This window comes from Petaurus breviceps, unplaced genomic scaffold (assembly GCF_028583685.1).
Source record: "Petaurus breviceps papuanus isolate PSGF00001 unplaced genomic scaffold, PetGlider_PUasm1.0 90734, whole genome shotgun sequence".
Classification (NCBI taxonomy): domain Eukaryota; kingdom Metazoa; phylum Chordata; class Mammalia; order Diprotodontia; family Petauridae; genus Petaurus; species Petaurus breviceps.
This window is the reverse complement of record NW_027187327.1, coordinates 12,556,947-12,580,364: the sequence shown is the minus strand read 5'-3', so window position 1 is coordinate 12,580,364 and position 23,418 is coordinate 12,556,947. Positions and strand designations below refer to the sequence as shown.

The window sequence follows — 23,418 nt, the reverse complement described above, 5'->3', positions numbered from 1 at the left end:
CCCTCCCATCTTTGGCATAATAAACACAGATTCTTCTTAGGTTCTTACAATTGTTTCTTTGAACAAAATTCTACTTTCTAGAACTCCTCTACTGCTTAAACAGCCTTCCTACCAAATCTTTCTGAATATATCCCCAGGCCAAGTAAGGTGGATATTCTTGAAATTCATGTTCTCTGTAATTCCATCATCATTATAAGCCAAAGTTTACCTTCAACTAATTTTTCCTTATTTTATAGGGATTGCATCTTGAAGGCATAGCTACTGTTTTATTTTGGGGTTTTTTTTTTTTTTTTGGTTTCTGTTTTCCCTCTGAAATTATAAAACAGTCTAGGGAAGATTCAATTAAATTTCACTAAGTTTTATTGAGTGTCTACTCTGCCAGGCACTGTGGATACAAGCAAAACAAGAATGAAGCAGTCTTTGCTTTCAAGAAGTCTGCAATGCAAGCATTTCACATTTAATTTTGTGATTAAAAAAACAGACACAGGTATGAATTTTGGGGTCATAGATTTAGGTTGAAAGGGATCAGGGTCATCATGTCCAATGACTTCATTTTACAGATGAGAAAACTGAGACCCATAAAGCTTGCTCAGAATAATATATGTAATAAGGGGTTGAGTTAAATTTTCATTAAATTCACTAGCCTGCTGCATTTACTTTCCATGAAATATTATAGTGACAAGCAGAAACTGGCTAACTGCTAATTTAGCAAAACTTTATACAACTTTTTTTCTTTAGGGATTTGGAAGTTGTCTAGACATGAATTTGTTTTGTGTTAATTACCAAACAAAACATCCACTCAGTGTACATAGTTATCTTAACTGCTAAAGAATATATAATTATCAAACTTGTATAAAACTTCTGAGTTAGAAAAATGATTTAAATTAAATATTAAATTACATAATTACAAAAGCAAGCATTATTTTCTCTCCAATTTTTAAACCTTCAAAGTTTAAATAACCCATATAATTTCATAAAGATTTGACTTTTTAAATATGTTGAATTCCATTATTTCTAATCTATTTTTTTGTTAAAAAAAAGGGATATAAATTCCATGTTATACTATACAGAAAAGCATAAGAATCCTGATACTCAAAATAGCTGACCCTCATAATAATACATATGGTACCTATCTTAAAGGGTAGTTTTGCTGTTTAAGATAATGCACTTAAGGCATTTTGCTAGCTTTAAAGTATTACTTAAACGTCGGCTACCAGTTGTGATTATGGGGGCTAGAAGAGAGAAGAGGTTTGGAAGAGCTGCTGAAGGGGGTGGGAAAGAGTCAATTAAAGAAGAATAAACATGTTGTAGCCTATCACTGAGGACCCAGTGGGGAATAAAGCAAATGAATTTGTCACAGACCCAGAAACATCCCAGAGGTATGACTTCCAGAGTTTTTCTCAGCTTAGGAGGATAAGCAGGCAAAATGGCTCATGAGGGCAGATACAGGTCTGAGGTCATAAACAGTGGCTATGGCTAGACAAAGAGTCAAGGGAGACAAAGGGATTAGGGGACAGCGATGTCTATCAGTCAACTACAGGGTCAACACTGTAAAGAAAGTAAAGTAGAACCGATGCAGAGGTGATGGATAATGAGAACAAGAAGGAATGGAGGGAATGAAGTCTATTATGAAGAAGAGAGTAGCAAAGAAGGAGAGAGAAGAGTAAGAGATTAATGAGAGAGGAAAATTCCTGAGTTCAAACTCAAGGAGGCTGAAATTACAATAAGTGATGGTGAGATTTAAGTTATGATCAGACCTGTGGATGACTGAGGTAGAGTGAAGCTGAAAGCACAGATATGGAGAAGGCTGATGAACTGTGAAGTCAGAGTATAAAAGGAGACACGAATCTGCATAGAGATGTTCCCCAAGTATAAGGACAAGGGCAGAGTTTCTAGAAAATTGCTGTAAAAATTTCCTAGGAATCCAAGTAAATTACAAATGCACTAAAAATCAACACTGTGATTTGGTATCTAAAAACATTGAACCTAAGATGTATTACTACAAAAAATATCCCAAAGTGAGGAAAGCAGTCAACCTATTGTATTCTCTCTAGTCAGACCACAACTGAGGTACTTTACCCTATATGACACATTTTAGGAAGGTCTGTGACAAAGTGAAGCACATCCAGAAGGAGAATGTTTCGTCTAAATAGAAGATCTATGGGTCATGCGGGTGTGGTGGGAAGAACACGAGACTTGCAGTAAGGAGTCCTGGGTTAGCATTCTGGCTATCACACTTACTAGTGCTGTAAGAGTGGGCAAGTCACCTAAACTCTTTAAGCCTCAATTTCTTCATTGGAAAATAAGATTATTGTACTCAAGATTTATTATTGTCAAGTCTTTTTTTTCCCCTCTCCTCCAAAGTACACACTGGTAGGATTGCCTTTTTTGATGTGGACACCTGCCTTAGCCCATTCAAGGGAGGGAAGAGGGTTTTTTTCTCTTTCCTCCAAAAAGATGAATTCATTTGTATTGTTTAAAAATACAATTTATTAAATGTTCCATATAATCCTTATTTTATAGAGGAAGAAAAAAGATACAAAGAGGTTAGGTGATCCAGGTCACATAACTAGCATCTAACTCCAAGGACAATTTTGATGTCAGTTGCCTAAAACTGGTAGTCGCCAATTTAAAATTTAAACTATTTCACACTTCATACTATCTCCCTATAAACTGATCCCAAATTATTTAAGAAATTCAAGGCTTTGATATTCATATTAGTACTTACGAAGGTGCAATATCCAGATGGTTGATGCTAAACCCAGAAGTACAAAAACCTCCTAATGTTGTAGATATGGTTAGGAAGGCAATTGCCAAATAATAATTACAGCCAATGAATCCAGCTGCTACTAGGAATACTGCTGGCCCAATCATTCCTGGAATAAAATTTTTTACAAAAAAGAGAAAGCGAAATTATGAAAGCACTGCATACAGTAGTGTGACAGCATGTAATTCTGAACCATGGTGTTACTGCCCCCTAGTGCAGAAGCATTGTACGACACTACATTCTGCTAAAGATCCAGGAGTTTGCCCATCATTAGAGATTCCTTTAATGATGCTGGGCCAAAATGTTCATCATCTGCTGGTCACACTTTTGATGGTGACTAAAAGCCTACAATCCTTTAAAATATTTACATAAAACTGGTAAAAGTTTTACTAACAGGACAGAGACAAGAGTGGCCAAGTTATAGTAACATTACTGATAGTAAATTAAAGGGACAATTATATTAAATGTACACATTATGAATGACATGCCTAGATATGATGAAGCTAACATGTAACAAAATGCAGTGGGAAAATTATGGGGAGAAAATAACTGCCTAAAAATATGGAATCCAGGGAGAAAACTGAAAAGTAATAATCTATTTTTCTTGTAGTAATTTTAAATTTGCAAAAACAAGATTAATAAAAATGAAAAATAAATTTTGATGCACGTGTTAGAAAAACTAATACACAAAAATGACAATATTTATAACTGTACAATTCACAAGTCAATAGGGCAGTTAGTATGATTTAAATAAAAATAGAAAATACTAAATACACATATACATACATATACATAGCATGTATATGAATATATAGGATTTTTTAAATAAAGAGGATGCTGACAAATTATTTTTCATGTTCTCAAAGAACAAAATAAGATGAAATAGGATTATATAAAAGAGTCTTTAACTATACATATTGGAAAAAAATTTTGATTGTTAAGGAGAACTAAAACCATAGAAGGGGTCCTTTGCATTGCCAAACATATAGAATGGAATTACTAAAATTACATATGGAAATAGAGGTAGTAGAATCTTCATGTTTGGAGATATTAAAAAAGATAATAAAGAACTCTCTATTTTGGGTGATTTAAGACAATCACATTTATGAAAACTAAAGGCTAAATTAGATCAATGACATGAAGTAAATTCTGTTCCAGCAAAGTTTTTTATAAGGTTTTTTTTTCCCCCAGTAAGGGGATTCATAGCCATAATAAAGTGTTTCCACTTTAAACAGCTTTCCTCCCCAAACCCAAGACAAAATATAATATAATGCAAACATAAATCTAAAGGCTGGACTTTATTTATAAAACATAGGGGCTTAATGCTAACATTATTAGAGATATATACTAGACTTATGAAGTATATCATATTATAATCTTTTATCTGCATATTAAACATGTTGATTTAGGAAATACAGATGTCATTTTTTTTTTTGCCTTTTGGAGGGCAATTGGGGTTAAGTAACTTGCCCAAGGTTACATGGCTAGTACTTTTGTGTGGGTGTTGAGTGTCTCAGGCCGGAACCGAACTCGGGTCCTCCCGACTCCAGGGCCAGTGCTTTACTCACTGTGCCACCTAGCCACCCCTACAGATGTCATTTTACAAAAATGCACATAAAAACATTTTGTGTGAAAATGAAAGAAATGACCAACATAACTCATCATTTTTTCTTTAATGTACACTGTTTGATCTTAAAAAAAAATCAACTACTGTACCTACCTATTAAGCTAAATACTCTACGGACCCATACAGTTGAAAAATTCCATGTTACTCTTAAGTAGTCAGCTGCTTGACCAGATAAGAGCATACAAACCCAACATCCAAAATAAGGTAGTGCAGATAAAAATCCATTCTGAAAAAAATAAGCATAATAATATTGATGGCAATTGAAAAAACTAAAATTAAGTATAACTAGACACACAGAGAGATTTACGTTCAATGTCTATCTTTTGTAGAAGTAGGAAATTGGAAGTAGTTTTTGTCGGTAAGAAAATCGTTTGATTTGGTATAAGACACCAGGGCTTTTTATAAGTAGATGCAAAGCCCCTAAACTGGGCTAGATGTGAAGCAGCTTCAGTGGAATAAGACCTGGGTGAGAGTGGGAAGTTATTCACCTTGTTCAATGCTCTTCCTTGTCATACCACAAAACCAGTGTTCACTAGCTCTTTCTAGGATTTACCAGTTTCAAAAATATCATTTATTATTTCTTTTTAAGATAAGAATTACACTTACAACACATGCTTTAAAGGGATGTCAGGAAGTTGTTAGGCAAATCTAAAATCATAGTATGAATATAAATTATCAAATTTTTTCTTTCATGATACTTTCCTCTCAACTCTAACAACATATATTGGCCTATGTAGCACAATGTGAGAAGCAATATGATATAGCAGATAGAATATTAGATTAGGAATTAGAATACCTGAGTCCTAATCTTGACTTTACCATTTACTAGATTTGTTTTCCTGAACCTCAGTTTCTTCATCTGAAAAATGTGGGTAATACCACCTATCTTGCTTACCTTACAGAGATCTTGTACAGATCACGTGAGAAGATGGCTGTGAAATGCTTGAGTGGATCCATGATCTATCATTTGGAAACCCTGTCTAATGATACAGATTACAGCCTCATCCAGGCCTAACCATTTTGTGCTGTTCTTGCCTGTATCCTCACATAAGTCCATCACAGAGTGTTCAGCCAGTGTGATAGACGTCTTCCTTGCTTTCTCCTAACATTGAGAAGGTAACACTGGCATACTCTGGCTATTTGTCATTTCTCATCTTTGCTACAGAACCATTTTCTCTATCATGCGATTCCATGATGACATCTTTTATTGTTCTTTGAAGTTCCTTACTGGATATATGTTGTATTCCACTCATACCCATCATGTACTCTTCCACTACCTTCTGTGATGCTCATATTTAATTCTTCAGAGATGGTTATACATTTCTGTTTTCTGTCATAGGTCAGCATTGTTAGACTCTTGATATTAAAAAGATAAATCTTTGTTTTCATGAGAAGCATGGTTTCATCAAAAGAACTTCCTGTTCAACTCTAGGTTCAATTTATTGTCCATCAAATGAACATTGTAATCTGGACAATAAAAATTCTTCATCCCACAGTCTGTGTATGTGGTCAGGCCAAAAAATTTTTTGAAATCTCTCCCAGAAGGCTTTGATGCAATAAGCATTTCATCTACAAATAGACACATCTGAAAGACCTCACCATTCACAGAGAATCCTTCTTCAACTGGGATTCTGTGCCAGCTCTTCTCTATGACAATGGCAAATACTTTTGATGAGCATATAATTCTCTCTTTCGTCCCTCTTTATGTTTATGATTAGAAGGGTTGTTGAGCAGGATCGTTTCTGTTTTATGTTTCAAGGACTCTTGATGTTTTTAACCTTTAGACAGGACACACTACTGAAAAAGACTATAAGGCGGTGTTTTGGTCTATTGAAGCAAATAATTTTTCATAACAAATTAATAACCATCTTATACTCTACACTTTTCAGTCAACTATGAAATGGTAAAGATGTTGACTACCATTTATAGAGGTGTGCTTGTTTCTAACTATTATCCTTATCATGGACACCCTTGATTTACGTACGGTGGAAACAAATTTTAGAGCTACAGAACCCACAAAGTGACAGAGAGAAACAAATCTCCCACTGAAGGTAGCCTGGCAGGCAGACAGGAAGGGTCTGGGAGCTGAGCGCAGCCCCACTGGCCCAGACTCCTGGCCCAGACTGGCCGGAGTAGACTTTAGGAGAGTGAATCACCAGCAGCTGTGACATTTTCTAGAATTCTCAACCCATAAACGCCAAAGAGAAAGCAAACCATCAATAGGGAACTCTATTAGAAAGGAGCACTGTCCAGCCCCTGCCCCTGGGGCGAGAGGTGGCAGCAGCACAAGGCTGCAACTCTGCCACGTGGCTGCCTCCAGAGCTCCTGGCCTGCAGATCATAGGGGGACCAAGCAACTTTTCATAGGGCAATCTCTTTTGCTTTGACCTACTTGGATCTGGGTCGCAGTCTTGGGTGGTGGTCCTAGGGTGAGAAACGCCAGTATGCCAGAGCTTGAGGGTGCCCTCCTCATAGCTCCGACAACAGTTTCTTACAACAGCTGGGCAAAACTCCAGCAATTTGGGAAACAGCTCTCTCCAATCTGGAAGTAGAGTTCTACTGTGGCAAAGAGCTCAAAAGTCAAGTAATTGGCTGGCAAGATGAGCAAACAGAGGAAGCACAATCAGACCATAGAATCTTTTTTTGGGGACAAAGAGGATCAAAACATGGAACCAGAAGGCAACAACAAAGTCAAAACTCCTGCATCAAAAACTTCCAAGAAAAATATGAATTGATCGCAGGCCATGGAGGAGCTCAAGAAGGATTTTGAAAATCAAGTAAGAGAAGTGGAAGAAAAATTGGGAAGATTCATGTATAGTGCACTCATTATTTTGAATGAATATGAGTAGGTAAATAGGTAGGTAGTTAACTGATGTTTTCTCAGCCCTACTTCCACCCCTTCTCTTTTATGCATTAGCAAGAACTAAGGTTTTTTTCCATACTTTATTATCTTTTTAATTTTTTAATCTGTTCATTATCCTTCTATTTCCAGTCTTAAGTGCCCTTAGTATTACTTGGTTAAAGGTATTGGCCAAAATAGTTTTTCTCTCCATTTCTTCTTAGTTTTCTAAAAACAATATTGCTCTTAATCATTCATCATTCTTAAGATTTTTCAAAGGAGTTTATATTCTTTTTTTTTTTTTTTTGGAGGGGGGAAGGCAAGGCAATTGGGGTTAAGTGACTTGCCCAAAATAACATAGCTAGTTAAGTGTCAAATGTCTGAGACTGGATTTGAACTCAGCTTCTCCTGACTCCAGGGCTGGTGCTCTATTCACTGAGCCACCTAGCTACCCCCAGACTAGTTTTTCAAACAGATATATTTCCATTTTTTTTTTCACAGAATCTGAGAACTGGAAGGGACTCTGGAGTTTAACTAGTCCAAGACATGCTTGAACAGAAATTTCTTTTACAATGGCTAATGTAAATCACAAATTAAATTCTCCCTTAATATTTTAAACTGGTTCTGTATATTTGCCATTGTTATGCTATACATTCTGAGGACATGATCACATTCGGCACTGGAGGTGGGGGGCAGAGTAGGGTGTGGAGAGAGGCTTTATGGAAAAATTATAGCAATTACAGGCAGTATCCTATAGAAGGAATACTGAATTTGGAATCAGAGGACTAGGGTTTAAATCCTAGTTCCACTGTATTCCATGGTCCTGGGTCTTAGTTTCCCCATTTGTAAAGCTGGGAAGTCAGCCTAGATCTTTAAAGTCCTTTTGAGCTCTAAATCCTATGATCTTATGATTTTTTATAACTTTCCCAATGACTATTTGTGTGTTGCGTATTATCTTATGCTTCTTTATGTCCTTCACAGTACCTTGTAAATAACAGAATAAATACTTGTTGGAGGTTTAATAGCTAAGAAGGAAATAGAAAGACCACAGGGGGAAAAAGTAAAGATGCTATAAATCCCAATAAAACAAAAGTTGCAATATTGAAAAATCTCAGAGAAATGCACAAATAATGTTATGTGTATCTACAAACATAGCTACAAAAATACATAAGAAATGAATTAGATTTTTTTCTCTTACCTCTTGAGCATCAAATCTTAGTATCTCTTTCATATATGTAGGCAATAATGTTAATAAAGTATAGAAAGTCCAGTTGTAAGAAAAATGTGCCACAACAATAGACCAAAGTGGTAGCGATTTCAGCATGGATATCCATGGTACAGACTTCTGTGCAGTAAGCTGAAGAAAACAGGTGAGATTAAGAAAAAGATTTATTTTTTATATCTGAAACTTTGTCTGAGCTAAATCTAGAATACCTATGGAAAAGTAATCCATATCACCATATTTTGATATTCTGAAAACTAATTTACTGAGCATCAATACATATTAAAACTAATTAAATGATATAAAATCTTTTAGAATCTTTGTAATATGACTAATTACTAATTGCAGTATGATTAAAATCCAAGAACCTGAGTTGCAAATTAGAACAAAAGCACAAAGAAATTCTGGCTCTATAAGGTTGTCCCTTCAGCACCACTGTAGATTCTAGAAGTCATTTTTCTAGAAAAGAGGCAATGTATTTTCTGCAGAGAAGCACTGCTTCGGTCAGTGGCTGTCCTTTGTTCTTGAAGAGGACCAAAATGATATCACTATGCTAGAATCAAATTTCATTGTGTCTGACTGTGGCTGATCAGACCAATATGAGCTCGGAATGCTCTACCACAGATTGGGCACAAAGAATCCATGTGAACATTTGGGTGGATTTTCTAAATTTGCGCATCCTGTATTTCCTTTGAGCTGTTTAAATTCTGCTTTGCTCACAGAGCACAGCACCTTCTCTGATGTGGGCTTGCCATGCCGAGCGGTCCTGTGCCAGTGTCTACCATGTCACACAATCAATTCCAAAGTTCTTTTTTCATAGGGAGGAAAGCAAGGCAATTGGGGTTAAGTGACTTGCCCAAGGTCACACGGCTAGTAAATGTCAAGTGTCTGAGGCCGTATTTGAACTCAGTTCCTCCTGACTCCAGGGCCAGTGTTCTATTCACTGCACCACCTAGCTGCCCCATATTCTAAGGTTCTCTAGAGAGACTTTGAGAATGTCTTTGTATCACTTCTTTTGACCACCAGGTGAACACTTGCCCTGTGTGAGTTCTCCATAAAATCGTCTATTTGGCAAGTACATCTTTTGCCTTCAAATAATAAGGCCAGCTCATTGGAGTTATACAATCTGAAGCAGTGTTTGAATGCTTGGCAGTTTAGTTTGAAAAAAGACCTCAGTGTCTGGTATCTTATCCTGCCAGATGATCTTCAGAATCTTCCTACAACAATTCAAATGGAAGTGATTCAGTCTCCTGGCATGGTGCTGGTAGACTGTCCAGGATTCACTGTCATACACCAATGAGGTTCGTACAATGGTTCTGCAAGACCTTCAGTTTGGTGGTCAATCTAATACTTCTTCTCTCACATACTTTCCTTTGGAGTCTCCCAAACACTGAGCTAGCTCTGGCGATGCATGTGTCAACCTCATTATCAATGTGTACATCCCTGTAAAGTCCACTACCAAGGTCTGTTACCACACTGATGGTAAATTCTTCAACTTGAAAAGACTACAAGCCAAGACCAAAGTAAAGGGAGTGTTCATGCATGATTTTCTTTTTGCAAATGTTTGTGCACTCAATGCAGCCTCTGAAGCTGAGATGTACCCAAGAATGGATCAATTCCTCTGCTGCTTGTGCTAATTTTGGCCTAATAATTAACACCAAGAAAACTCAGGTGCTCCATCAGCCACCACCTCACCATCCATATATGGAAGCATCGGTTACAGCAAATGGATAAGTTTTTAATGCTGTGGAAAACTTTACTTACCTTGGAAGTATACTTTCCAGGGATGTGCACATTGCTAATGAGGTAGACACTGCTTCAGTACATTTTTCTTGTATAGCCCACTGCCCGTGTTTCAAATGAAGCTACTTGACCACACTTTTACACCCAAATCACTCTGGCTTTCATTGAATGGCCAACAATAGCCCCCAGCCCAAGCCTTGGTGGTTCACTATTTAGATATTGATAGCTCAGAATGAATATAAATAATAATTATTTTCTGTTCAGGCAAGAAACATAAAGAGTCTTCCCCTCCCGGACTGATATTTTTGTGACGATAAATTAGTCCATCTTTTGTCTCAATTCTTGCCTAGCTCTCAGTCACTGAAGGAATCTTACTTCAGAAAGACAGAGGTCAGAGAAATGACCTTGATTTAGAAAGGCTAAGGTTACATTACATCCCTGGTCATCGCCAGTTGTCCTGATTTTTGTTTTGCACTGAACTCTGATATCTCTGGGAGAAAGAGTGAAACTGACCAGAGATCACAACTCTGCCTCACTTAAATCCAATTTATGCCCAAGTTAAGACACCACCTTTGTACCGTGTTTCCCTGATAATAAGACACTGTCTTATTATTTTTTTTGGAAAGAAAAAGACCAGAGGGCTTATTTTCAGGGGAGGGCTTATGTTGTCCTGCCTCAGCTCTCCTCCGCGGCACTGCTCTCAATGGTGCCAGCAAGCAAATCACTGGGGAAGAACAGGATGGCGCTCACTGCTGCAGCTCTGATTGGATGCAGCTTGGAGTGTGGCGTGCGTTTCACGGGGGGGGGGGGAGGGGGCATACAGAGGGTGCTGTAATGTAGCGTATAGCGCAGGGGATCACCTTCACTACAGTAGCAATCTCAATAGGGCTTATTTTCGGGGGAGGGCTTATTATTGGGGAAACACGGTAATGTCATTGAAACCAAGAAAGGAACAACAAACAAGGTAAAAAAGAATTTCTTCGACAACATCACAAAGGCTTGTCCAGACAGTACTCTCAAGTGACAATATTCTACTAGTAAATAAATACTACAAAGTTAATGAGATTAAAAAAAATTTCTAAGAGAATACAGATTGAAAATCCTCATGGAATATATCACTTCCTTCTGTGTTCTTTTAATTTAAATAACACAAACATAAAATAAACAAATATACTTCAAGCAATCATCAAAGGTTAGAAATTAAAAGAACAAAAATTTAGAATTTAGTCAATAAGCTTTTTTTCAGTTATGCTGTAGTTCATTTCCTATTTACAATGGTAAATTTGTACGATTCTGATGGAAAGACAGCTGCCTTAATACATATCACAACAAAACCACACTTCCAACTTTTATTTTACCTGCTTAGGTTGGTTTTAATAGATATATTAAGGTAAACTGTGTCAGCACAGAGCCAGAACTTACTTTCCTTTTTAACAGTCAAGCAACAATGTGCTAAAAGTTCATACCTGATCTTTCAGAGAACAAAGAATGTATTCCTTTTCCGAAAGAGAAATTGTCTTGTGAGTTTCTGGTCTATCACTAACCAACCAGATCCATAAAATGAACCAAAGTATTCCAAGAGCACCTTAAAATTGAAAGGCAAGTTTAATTTATATAAATATGTATAGTGAAACATTTATAAAGGGATAAAAAGGATTTATTCAAGTAATGAAAAAACAACCTATTTCACAAAATATTACCATTGATCACTGAAACTATCAACATGAAACTAATGCGGATTCCCGATGGAACTCTGAAAGGAAAAGACCATGTCTTTGGAACCGGGACCCCAAAGCCCCTGAACCACGACTGTGGCATTCACCTGAGGCATTGCCCATTGCTATCAATAATCCTTTTAACTGCCCTTTCATTGTGGCCCTCCTTGTCTGTAAGTGGCCCCTCCCCAGGCTACTGGCCATTTCTAGATCTCATTCAGGTCTTCCCACATCTTTCTGTAATAAAACATTTATCTTGCCCCTCTCAAATTGTTCAGATTCTTAAAATATGGTCGGTTTGTATTGGCGTTACAATAAACTTTGTCTCTAACTGGAAGGAGGCTTGAGTGATTGAATTCTTTCGAGGCAGAACCTGTGTCTTTTGCCCTTGAATTTCAGGATTCCCAGCACCCCTAGACCACAACATATGGTTCCCTACATTATGGAACAAGATGGACCATATTTATGGGCAAGATGAACCTTTTATACAGAAAGACTTCAGGAAGATCTAGATGTGATCTAGGAGTGGCTAACACCCTGGGGTGGGGCCAGGGGCAGACAACGAGGGCCACAATGAAAGGGCAGTTAAAAGGATTATTGACCACAATGGGCAATGTCTCAGGTGAACCCCACTGACTTGGTTCAGGGACTTTGGGGTCCAGGTCCCAAAGACATGGCCTTTTACTTTTAGGGGTCCAGGGTGAATCTCATCCCCATCATTACCCTTATTAGAATGTGAGCTCCTTGAGGGCAGTTCTACATACTATAGGTAGAACATAGTAAATACATATCTTTTTTCATTCATTCTTGAGTGTAATAGTAATAGAGTGTAATAGTGTAAAGAATAGATGGTATTTCATAGTTGTTTCCTGCAGTCCCTTTGTAAGGCTAATTTCTAGAAAAGTATGATTTCCTACAACAGTTATAGAAAAGGGAGTTTCCAAGCACATGACTTAGATGGACAGAGTCTATCAGCTAAAATGATTTCCTGAAAAAATTTCCAGACTATACCTAAAGCTTCTGAGTTTTGTTTTGCTTTTTAATGAAGAAAGCTGGAGAAAATCATGAAACTGTTGAAGATGAGTTTATGTCACACAATCTCTACTGGATCACTGCAGCAGAGCAATCTTTTTCTACGTCTCTAATTGATTCACTATCCCACTCACCACAGTGTCATTTTCAAACCATTTCACCTCTTCTCAAACCTCCTATGGCTCTTCCTACCCTCACCTTCTCAACCTTGCTTCTTATTTCACTGGAAAAAAAAAGAGGCCATTAGCAGAGCTCCATCTTCTCCCCTGTTCTTCATTTCACATAATTCACATGGCTCCAGTCACTATCCCCTGCTTTACCCTTGTTTCACATGAAGAGGTAGCTCTTCTCCTTGCTATGGTGCATTCCTCTACATGCACAAGTGATTTCATTTTAACCTGTCTGCTCTAATAAATTGTCCCTTCTATCATCCTTACTCTCTCACTAATCTTCAGTCTCTTTTTGTCTGTGTGCTGCTTCCCTGCTGCTTACAAACATGTCCACATCTCTGTCATTCTCACTTGATCCATCTATCCCTGCTAGCTCTTGTCCAGTATCTCTCTTCCCTTTTGTGGCTAAACTCCTTGAGAAGGTCATCTACAGTGGGTACCTCCACTTCCTTTCATCTTATTCTCTTTAACACTTTTGCAGTCTGGCTTCTGACTTTATTGTTGAACTGAAACTACTCTTTCCAAGTTACTAATGATCATTTATTTGCCAAAGTTAATGTCTTTTTCTTAATCCTTATCCTACTGGACTTCTCTGCAGATTTTGTCATTATTGATAAACTCCTTCTTCTCAATTCTCTTTTCTTCCTAAGTTCTGTGGCACTATTCTGTCTGACATAGGTTTCCAAACTGGGCAATACCACTCCCTGGAGGGCACTGTAAAAATCCAGAAGGGCGATAGGCCTTGGGTGCAACGGGGGGACGGGTGTTGAATAAAAAATAGGGGGTGGTGGAAGCGTAAGGAAAGAAGAGAAGAGAAGAAAATTTTGAAAAACCATTCATACATGTTTTATCTGGTATTAAAGTTATAATGATTACATTAATTTCTAAATAAACACACAAAATGCAAATTATAAGTCCAATATGCACTGGCAGAAATATGGGCATTGTAACGACTTGTTTACAATACGATACTATATGGTTACATGATGTAATATGCATGATTAAAATTTCAATGCAGAAAAAAAACCCCAAATTTGCAATAAATTATTAAACTTAAGATGCAGCATTTTAAAATATTTTATACATTTTTTGAAATGACACAAATTAAAAAAAAAACTGTTAAAGAAGGTAGATTTCCAGGGGGGCATCAAGTAATTTTTTTTTTAAAGGGGGCAGTAGGCAAATAAGTGTGGGAACTTCTGATCTATACTATTTCCTCTTTCTGGCCATTCCTCTGTATTTTTTCTGGTCTTCATTCATATCATGCATATTAACAGTGGGAATCCCCAAAGGCTCTGTCTGGAGACCTTGTTTATTCTCCATCTATACTACTCATTTGATGATCTCATCAGTCCTCTTAGTTTCAATGATCATTTCTATGTTGATAATTTTCAAATCTACTTACACAGCCCAGACATTTCTGTTGAATCTAGTGTCACCTCCAACTGCCTTTTGGACATTTCAAACTGGATATTCCACAGAAATCTTTTTTTTTTTTTGCTTTTTGGAGGGCAATTGGGGTTAAGTGCCTTGCCCAAAGTTACACAGCTAGTAATTGTGTCAAGTGTCTGAGGCTGCATTTGAACTCAGGTCCTCCTGACTTGAGGTCTGGTGCTCTATTCACTGAGCCACCTAGCTACCCCTCCCACAGAAATCTTAAACATGACATGTTCAAAACTGAACTTACCTTTTCTTCCCAAACTCTCCCTTCTTATTAACTTCCCTAATATTGTTCAGGGTACTGCTGTCAGGGTACAGTCACCCAGTACCCAGTCACTGGTACCCAGTCACCCAGAAGTCATCCTTGACTCCTCACTCTTCCCTCCCTACCCCATCCAACTATAGCCAAAATCTATTGATTTTCCCTCTGTAACATCTCTTGTGTAGGCAGGGCCCTCTCTGACACTGCCAGCACCCTTGCACAGGTTATCACCTCATGCCTAGACTATTGCAATAGCCTGCTGTTTATTCTCCTGCTTCAAGCCTCTCCCTGTCACAGTCCATGTCCACTTAACTATCAAACTGGTCTTCCTAAAATGCAGGTGTGACTATATCAACACCCTATTCAATAAAATCCAGTGGCTCCTTATTACTTCTAGGGTCCAATATAAAATCCTCTGTCTGGCTTTCGAAGCCCCTTGCAATATAGTCCCATTCTGCATTTCCAGTCTTCTTATAACTTTACTATCCTCCATATTCTCTGTGACCGAGTGACACAGGTCTCCTTGTAGTTCTTCACATAGGACACACTATGGTATTAGACTCATGGTATTTTCACTGTGGGTCCCCTATCACTGGAATTCTCATCCTACTGCCTTAGATTCCTGGTGTGGCTGGATTCCTTCAAGTGTGAGCTAAAGTCTCACTTTCTGCAAGAAGCCTTTCCCAGTGCTCCTTAATCTGAGACTACAACAAATTATCTGGTATATAGATTATTTCTACATAGTTATCTTCATATTATCTTCCCTGTTAGACTATGAGTTTCCCAAAAGCAAGGACTGTTTTTAGTCTTTCACTGTGCTCCAAGGGATTAGCACAAAGTCTGGCACAGAGTAGGAGCTTTAATAAAAGCTAGATAACAAATTGTAGGCATATCTCTTGTTTTTATCCAAATACACATAAATATTAAGACCTTAGAATAGAAATGTTTGTGGTACAACTTCATTAATGAAAAATGTGTACAATCTTAACAAATAGAAAACTTTGAGACAAAGATGAAAAAGAACCGAAAATATAAGGGAAAAGAATTATATAGCAGTACTATATATGAGTATTTATTATTATAATTTTTGTTAATGAGACTCAGTTAATGATTAAAACCTGAAAAATTAGGTGTAAGGTTTTTTTCCCTTAAGTTTCAGATCATTACTTTAAAACTGGTAAAACTTTTTTTTTTTTGCTTTTTGGCGGGAAGGCAGGGCAATTGGGGTTAAATGACTTGCCCAAGGTCACAGGCTAGTTTTTTGTGTTAAGTGTCTGAGGTCACATTTGAACTCAGGTCCTCCTGACTCCAGGGCCGGCACTCTAGTCACTACATCACCTAGCCACCCTACTGGTAAAACTTTTTATCAGATAATTTCAAGAGATTCATACTACAAAAACCTGAGGAACAAAGTTACCAAGGAATTTTTTTTTGGAATTGTTTTAGCTCTAGTAGGTGGTTATTTTACTAACTGGGTTAAAATTTCTATTATAGTTGTCAAATTTTTGCTAAATTAGAAGTTTCTGACACACTTTATTTTAAGATTTGCATATTATTTTGTTTTGGTTTTTTTTGTGAAGAAAAGTAGGCTTGGACCAGTTAATTCATCCCTATGGGAAACTCTTGGTGTAAAAACTTCTTCTGCCACTGTACATCTGCCATCTGTCTCTAATTTCTAGAATCAGAGTTGCCTGAGGCACTGAGAGATTAAGTAACTTGCCCATGGTCACACCATTATTATTTTTATGTAAAAAGGAGGACTAGAACTCAGGTGCTGTGATTCCAAAGCTACCCCTCTCTCTACTATGCCATACATCTTCTATTAAATTAAAAAAAATTATGTTTAGAATAAACTTACCAAAAAAGTAGAAGACATAAGTCCAGTCCATATAGAAACAAATTATTCCAGACAGTGGAAGTGAGATGACTGTTCCAAGTTGTGCTCCTAGGCAAGAAAAAGTCATTATAGTTATGTTAAAAGTAAATGATCATGGTTGGGCGAAGTCATCCATTTGGAAAAAAAGGTTAGCACACAGCAGGAAAAATATAAGAGCTATCTCCTACTTTGTCTCTGAATTGTCTACCAAGTGATTTAAACAAAAAAATGTAGAACAAAATTAACTGAAGGTGTCAACAGGCAATCATAAGTGCAGCGGACCCCTTAACCACTCTTAACAAAGGCAGGGATTCAATCAGTTGGAAAGTATTTATTAAGAGCCTAAGTGCTAACCAAAATTAATTCAACCAAAATTGGAAGCAAAACAGAAAACTGGGAAAAAAATTTTACAATGGATTTTTCTGATAAAGGCCTAATTTCTCAAGTATATAAGGAAGTGAGTCAAATTTATAAAAATAAGAGCCATTCCTCAATTGATAAATGGTCAAGGGATATGAACAAGCAGTTTTTAGAAGTCAAAGCTATTAATAATCACATGAAAAAATGCTGTAAAAGACTACTGATCAGAGAACTGCACATTAAAGCAGCTCTGAGAGACCACCTCACACCTTTCACATTGGCTAACATGATAGAAAAGGAAAATAGCAACGCTAAAGGAGATGTGGAAAAATTGGGTTCACTGTTGGTGGGGTCATGAACTGGTCTAACCATGCTAGAGAACAATTTGGAACTATGTCCATAGGGCTACAAAACTGCATTCCCCCAGGTGGCTCAGCGAGTAAGAGCACCAGCCTCAGTGATGGGATGACCTGGGGATCGAATCCGGGCTCAGATACTTAGCACCACACCCAGAAATAACTGGCCGTGTAACCTTGAGCAAGTTACTTAACCCCAATTGCTTAAAAAAAAAAAAACTGCATTCCCTTTGACCCAGCAATAACATGACTAGACCTGTATCCAAAAGAGATCAAAGTAAAGGGAAAAGGACATACTTGTACAAAAATATTTATAGCAGCTCTTTTTGTGGTGGCAAAGAATTGGAAATTGAGGAGACTGATGAATGGCTGAACAAATTGTGATATAAGATTGTGAGGGACTACTATTGTGCCATAAGAAATGAGAGCAGTATGGGTTTAGAAAAACCTGGGAAGACTTAACTGATGCAGAGTGAAGAGAACAAAACAAGGAGAACATTATACACAATAATAGCAAGGATGATCAACTGTATAATACTTAGTTCCTCTGATCAAGACAACGATCCAAGACAATTCTAAAGGCCCCATGATGAAAAATGCTCTCAACCTCCAGAGAGAGAACTGATAAACTCTGACTGTATCCTTTCTTTTTTTTTAAACTTTATTTATTTTGTGTGTGTGTGTTTTATTTCACAACATGGCTAATAGGGAATTATATTTTACATGATTCCATACATATTGTTGTTGTCCAATCGTGTCTGATTCTTCATTCTGACATTTTAGGTTTTCTTGGCAAAGATACTGGAGTGGCTTTCCATTTCCTTCTCCAGCTCATTTTACAGATGAAGTAACTGAGGCAAACAAGATTAAGTGACTTGCTCTGGATCATACAGCTAGTAAGTGTCTGAGGCCAGGTTTGAACGCAGGTTTGAGTCTTGCAAACTCCAGGCTGACACTCTATCCATTGTGTCACTTAGCTGTATAGTAAATATCATATTGCTTGCCTTCTCAGTGGGTGGGTGGGTGGGTAATTCGGAATGTGGAATACTTAGAGCTTGGTCATATGTCGAAGATGCCAAGGTCATCCACTGCATCCAGGGACATTACCAATCATCCTGACATGGTCTTGCTACTGGACTTCAATGATGCTAGAAGAGAGAGTGAGGCTGACAACTTTGCTCAAACTCTGCCTCAACTAAATCCATCCCATCATAGTTTGTCTTCAAAACAAAGAAGAACAATAATGTTATCTTGTGTTCTGCAAATTTTTTGATTTTGTTTTACTATTTCTAGTTGTCTCACATAGTCATTGATTTCTATTGGACCCATTCTAATTTTCAGAGATTTTAATTTTCAAGTAGTTTTTAGTACCATCTCTTCTAAGTCATTAATTCTCCTTGTCATTCTTTCTCCCTTAGATGCTATATCCTCTTGCTACATTTTGTACTTCTTATTAATTTCTTTCTGGTCCTCTTTTAGTCCTTGAGGTCAGGATATTTTTTTCTCTGCGTTTACCTAATGGGCTTTACTTAATCTCTCTAGCGTTTCTTTACTGTTCTTAACATTTTCTTCTTCTTCCTTTTCTTCCCCCTTATTAAATTTCATTTTTATTAGATTTGGTTTATCATTTCTAGCTAGAGATTTAAAAAAAATCCTGATTCTGTCATTAAACATGGCAACTACTCTTTTCATCTGTAGTTTTAAAAGCATGCTTTTTAAAGCATTCAAGTGTTTGAATAAAATAAAAATGTTGATCAAGACAAGGCTAAGGACAGAGAGCCCTATGGCACCACACAAGAGACCTACTCTGTTGACACCAGTCTCCTAATTAACCCCTTGGGTTAACTGTTAAAGTATCTATGAGTCCACCAAATTGTACTATCACTTAGGCTATCTCTCTTCTTATCCACAAGCATAACTTGCCAGAGTCTCTCAAACTTGGCATTTTCTTCTATCTCCCCTTATCTCTAGCTTGAGTTTCTGGATTGGAGCTTTGTGCTTGGGTCAAATACTGCTTCTTCACCTACTCTTAGATGGTGTGAATAGGCCCTTTTGGTCTTAGATACAGTTAACTAATACTAGGTCCAGCCTTCTGCAAGAACTCCTGGGTTTTCGCTTAATTTCCTAGTAGATCAATTTAGGTTCTATTTTAGCTTTGGCCCCTTCTCTGTCTTCATCTTCTTGCATAGTTCTAAACCCAGTGTTGGTTCCACTCCTTGCTGTGAGCCTGCCAGGAGTCAATAAGATGTTAATTTTATCAGCAGCAGGTCTCCTAAAAGGGGGATAGATGCTTTGCTTCCCAGGTGCCTCCCTAGTCTCTTCTCCTGCTATGAATTGAGGATGAACCAAGTGGGTATTGTGCTGAAAAGTCCCAGGCTCTTTGCTCTTTGGTCCAGGATAGTTTAATGACTGGTGCTGACTTGGCCTTGTCTCCTGATCTGGATGTGTGCTGCTTGTGCTTGGTCTTCCACTTATACTGACTTATCTATGCTCAGAGCTTCCGCAGGATTCTAAAATTCTTTTGTACAATTAAGGACTGAATGGGGGAGTTCAGTGTTGTTATTGGTTTTTTTTTTAATTCTTTATCAGTGTACCTTCTGGTGCACTTTTATTGGAATTTGCTGATGACCTCATCTTCTCTAGGTTCTAACTTGCTCTCTCTAATAATTTCTTCATACTTCTTTTTAAAACACCAATTCACTTCTGATTACACCCCCTTCTCCTTAACCAGAAAATACGCAACGGCATTTTGTATCCTGCTACTTTATTTACCAAAGCTGATCACTCTCTCAATTAGTTTCCTTCCTGATTCCGATATTCTAAGTAAATCATCTGCAAAATGGATATCTCCTTTTTGCTCATGCTTATTTCCTTTGATTTTTTTCTTGTGTTATTATTCTTGCTAGCATGTTGATAACTGTGTCAAATTATAGAGGGGTAGAGGGAGGATCCTTGCTTTACTCCTGTATTTTCTGGGAAAGTCTCCAGTGGTTCCCATTGAAAATATGCTAATTTTTCATTATTGTGGTAGATAATGTAAAACCAAACCATTTTCTGCAGAATCTAATACACTCTTCAAGGGAAAAACTATATCTCTGAAAACATACATTAGCAAAATAGAAAAAGAAAAGTAGAATGAACCGAGAATATAATGTTTAAAACTATAAAACCAACAAACATAAAAGAGGAAATCTAGAGAACTAGAGAAGAAATAGATAAAATGTTTTAACATATTAAAAAGTGGATTTTCTATGTCTGTGCTTTGTAAGATTTTTGGCACAATTAAGTATTGTACTTTGCACCTATTGACACTGATGCGGCATTACAGTCTTTGTTATTAGTATGATCATATTGTTTTTCTGATGTTGAAGCAACCAAATTTAATAATGATATTGTTTGTTGTCTGTGGTTTCTTTTAGTATGATATAGTTTGTTTAACTTAAATGTTGTGAATTTTTGTTTTTATTTTATTGGATTTACCTAATGCCCAGTAAATTTTGTTGCTGTTCATTTTCATTCTATGTGTTTGTTTTTTAAGTGTGTTTTTTGTAAGCATCAAAATGTGGGGTTTTTTTCTTATTTGATTTACCACTTATATTTAATGGGTTGTTTAATCCATTTACATCTAAAGTTATGAGTGTCAGGTTTAAATGTTCCTCTATTTGTCTAATGCTTTTCTCCCCCTGAAACAGTGACTACCTTAGTGTGTCACATAGGTGCTTAATAAATGTTTTTTGAGTAGTACAATATACCAAAACTCATGTGAGAAAGCTAAAGCAGTTCTAAGAGGTGAATGTCAAGAATAATTTAATAAAGTAACAAAAAAGTAATAAAGGATTTTTAGCATTTTACCAAAACTCAAATTATATTATGAGGCAGTAATGATCAAAAGTATCTGGTACTATAAAAAAATAGAAAAGCTGATCAATGAAGTAAAAGTAATGCATAAAGCAGTTTAGTCTTTGATAACCTAAAGAACACTAGGAATTGGGGAAAGGACTTTTCATTATACACATTCTTCCTTGGTGATCTCATCAATTATCATTTCTTTGACTGTAACTCCAAAATCTCTATCTAAAGCCTCAATTTCTCTCAAAAGGTCCAGAATAGACAATTTTCTCACTGGTGTACCTGTCTTCTTTCTGGAGTAAGTGAAAAAATTTTTGCACTAGGAGACTTACGCTTAAATACTAGCTCTGCCCCTTATTATGTGTGTGAGCTTGGTCAAGTAACAACCTCTGTATACATCAATTTCCTCATCTGGAAAATGATGAGCTTGGACTAGCTGATCCTTAGGAACCCTTCCAACTTTCAAACTCTATGATGTTAAGGCCAATTAACTATTACATAGTTCCACCTTGATTTCCATTAGCATTTCAAATTAAACATGTTTAAAAATGAACTCTTCCTCCCCTGGAAAATATGTTCCTTCAACAAATTCAATAAATAGCTAATAATTAAGGAAATGTGCTAGGTATTGGAATATAATGGCAAAAGTGAAATAAATCGTCCCTCTTCTTCATTAGCTTACCTGTACATTATTTTTAAATTTATTTTTTTAATGCTAATATTTTATTTTCCCAATTACATGTAAAAACAATTTTAACCTTCATTTTTTACAATGTTGTGTTCCAAATTCTCTCCCACCTGATTAAGAAGCCAAACAATTTGATAAAAGTTATGCATGTGCAATCATGCAAAATATATTTCCGTATTAGTCATGTTATTAAAGTAAACCCAGAAAAAAACTCCAAGAAAAATAAAGTGAAAAAAAATCATGATTTGATCTGCATTCAGAATCCATCAGTTCTTTCTCTGGTGGTGGCTAGCGTTTTTCGTCATAGGTCTTTCAGAATTGTCTTGGATCACATATCTTTCATCAGTCACAAAGACTGATTTCCTAAATTTTATCCATTTTTCACAATCTCTTTCATTCCTTCCAACTTGAGTTCAGGTCTATACTATTCTTCTTGACTATTACAATAAACCTTGATTATCATAATAGTCCTCTAATTAAATTCCCCATATTTAACCTTTGTCCTAATTCATCTACCTTCCTTACTGGAATACTTCAAGGGTATATAATCTCATTGATGTGGATATTGCTTTCACTGATATACATTAAAATCTAAGTCCAAGAAAACTGAACAATCGATAAGCATTTAGTAAAATCTTGGTGTCGTTGTTGTCAGGCACTCTGTTAAGCACTGAGAATATTAAAAAAAAAAAAAAAGCAAGAGTCTTTCCCCCAAGAAGCTTACATTCTGTGTTGGTTTTTTTTGGAGGGCAATTAAGAAGCTTACATTCTAATGGAGGAGATACCAACCTTGAAAATGAAAGCATCATTGCCTGGGAGGACCTGGAAAGGCCTCTCACAGAAAATGGAATCTTGAAGGAAACCAGGGATTCTAGGAAGCAAAGGTACATAGGAAGAGCCTGCCATATGCAGGGGATAGCCATTTATATCTAGTAAAATATGTTAGGGTGCCATAGTACACCCTTTGAGAACTAATGACTTAGAGTGATCAGTGAAATAGGAACTAGGCATATTTTTAATGCATATGCTTTGCTTCACCTTTTCTCACCTGTAAATGAAAATATCTACTACAGCAGCAGTTACCAAAGTGTGGGTGGAAGATTCCTGAGGATGCTTTAGGGGACCTGTGAGGTCAAAACTATTTTCATAATAATACAAAGACATTATTTACCTATTAAAATACTCATTCATTTTCCAATTACATATCTTTGTAAGGCTGAACTTTCTTCATATACTTCAGCCAAAAGTAACATATTTCAACAGACTGAATACAGAAGCAGATATGAGAATCTAGTTGTCTTCTATTAGGCCAGATCTTAAAGATATTTGCAAAAATAAGTGAAAGTGTCATTTTTCTCACTAATTTTTGGAAATGTGGTCATATTTTACTAAAATGTCATTTATGGTATCATTTAATAGGTTTATTATTGTTATTTTAAAATAAATTAACAAATATTTAAAGAAATTTATCAG

General features: G+C 36.6%; 1 protein-coding gene across 1 annotated transcript in view; it reads right to left on the bottom strand.

Moving 5' to 3' along the window:
- SLC17A5 (solute carrier family 17 member 5) overlaps positions 1-23,418 on the bottom strand; it is a 62,211-nt gene that overhangs the window by 16,263 nt on the left and 22,530 nt on the right. Inside the window, exons 5-9 of the mRNA XM_069067025.1 lie at positions 16,675-16,761; positions 11,664-11,782; positions 8,431-8,589; positions 4,488-4,620; positions 2,729-2,876 (exon numbers count right to left, since the gene is read on the bottom strand). Of these exons, the coding sequence (XP_068923126.1) occupies positions 2,729-2,876; positions 4,488-4,620; positions 8,431-8,589; positions 11,664-11,782; positions 16,675-16,761 (646 nt within the window). The remainder of the gene's footprint in view (positions 1-2,728; positions 2,877-4,487; positions 4,621-8,430; positions 8,590-11,663; positions 11,783-16,674; positions 16,762-23,418) is intronic.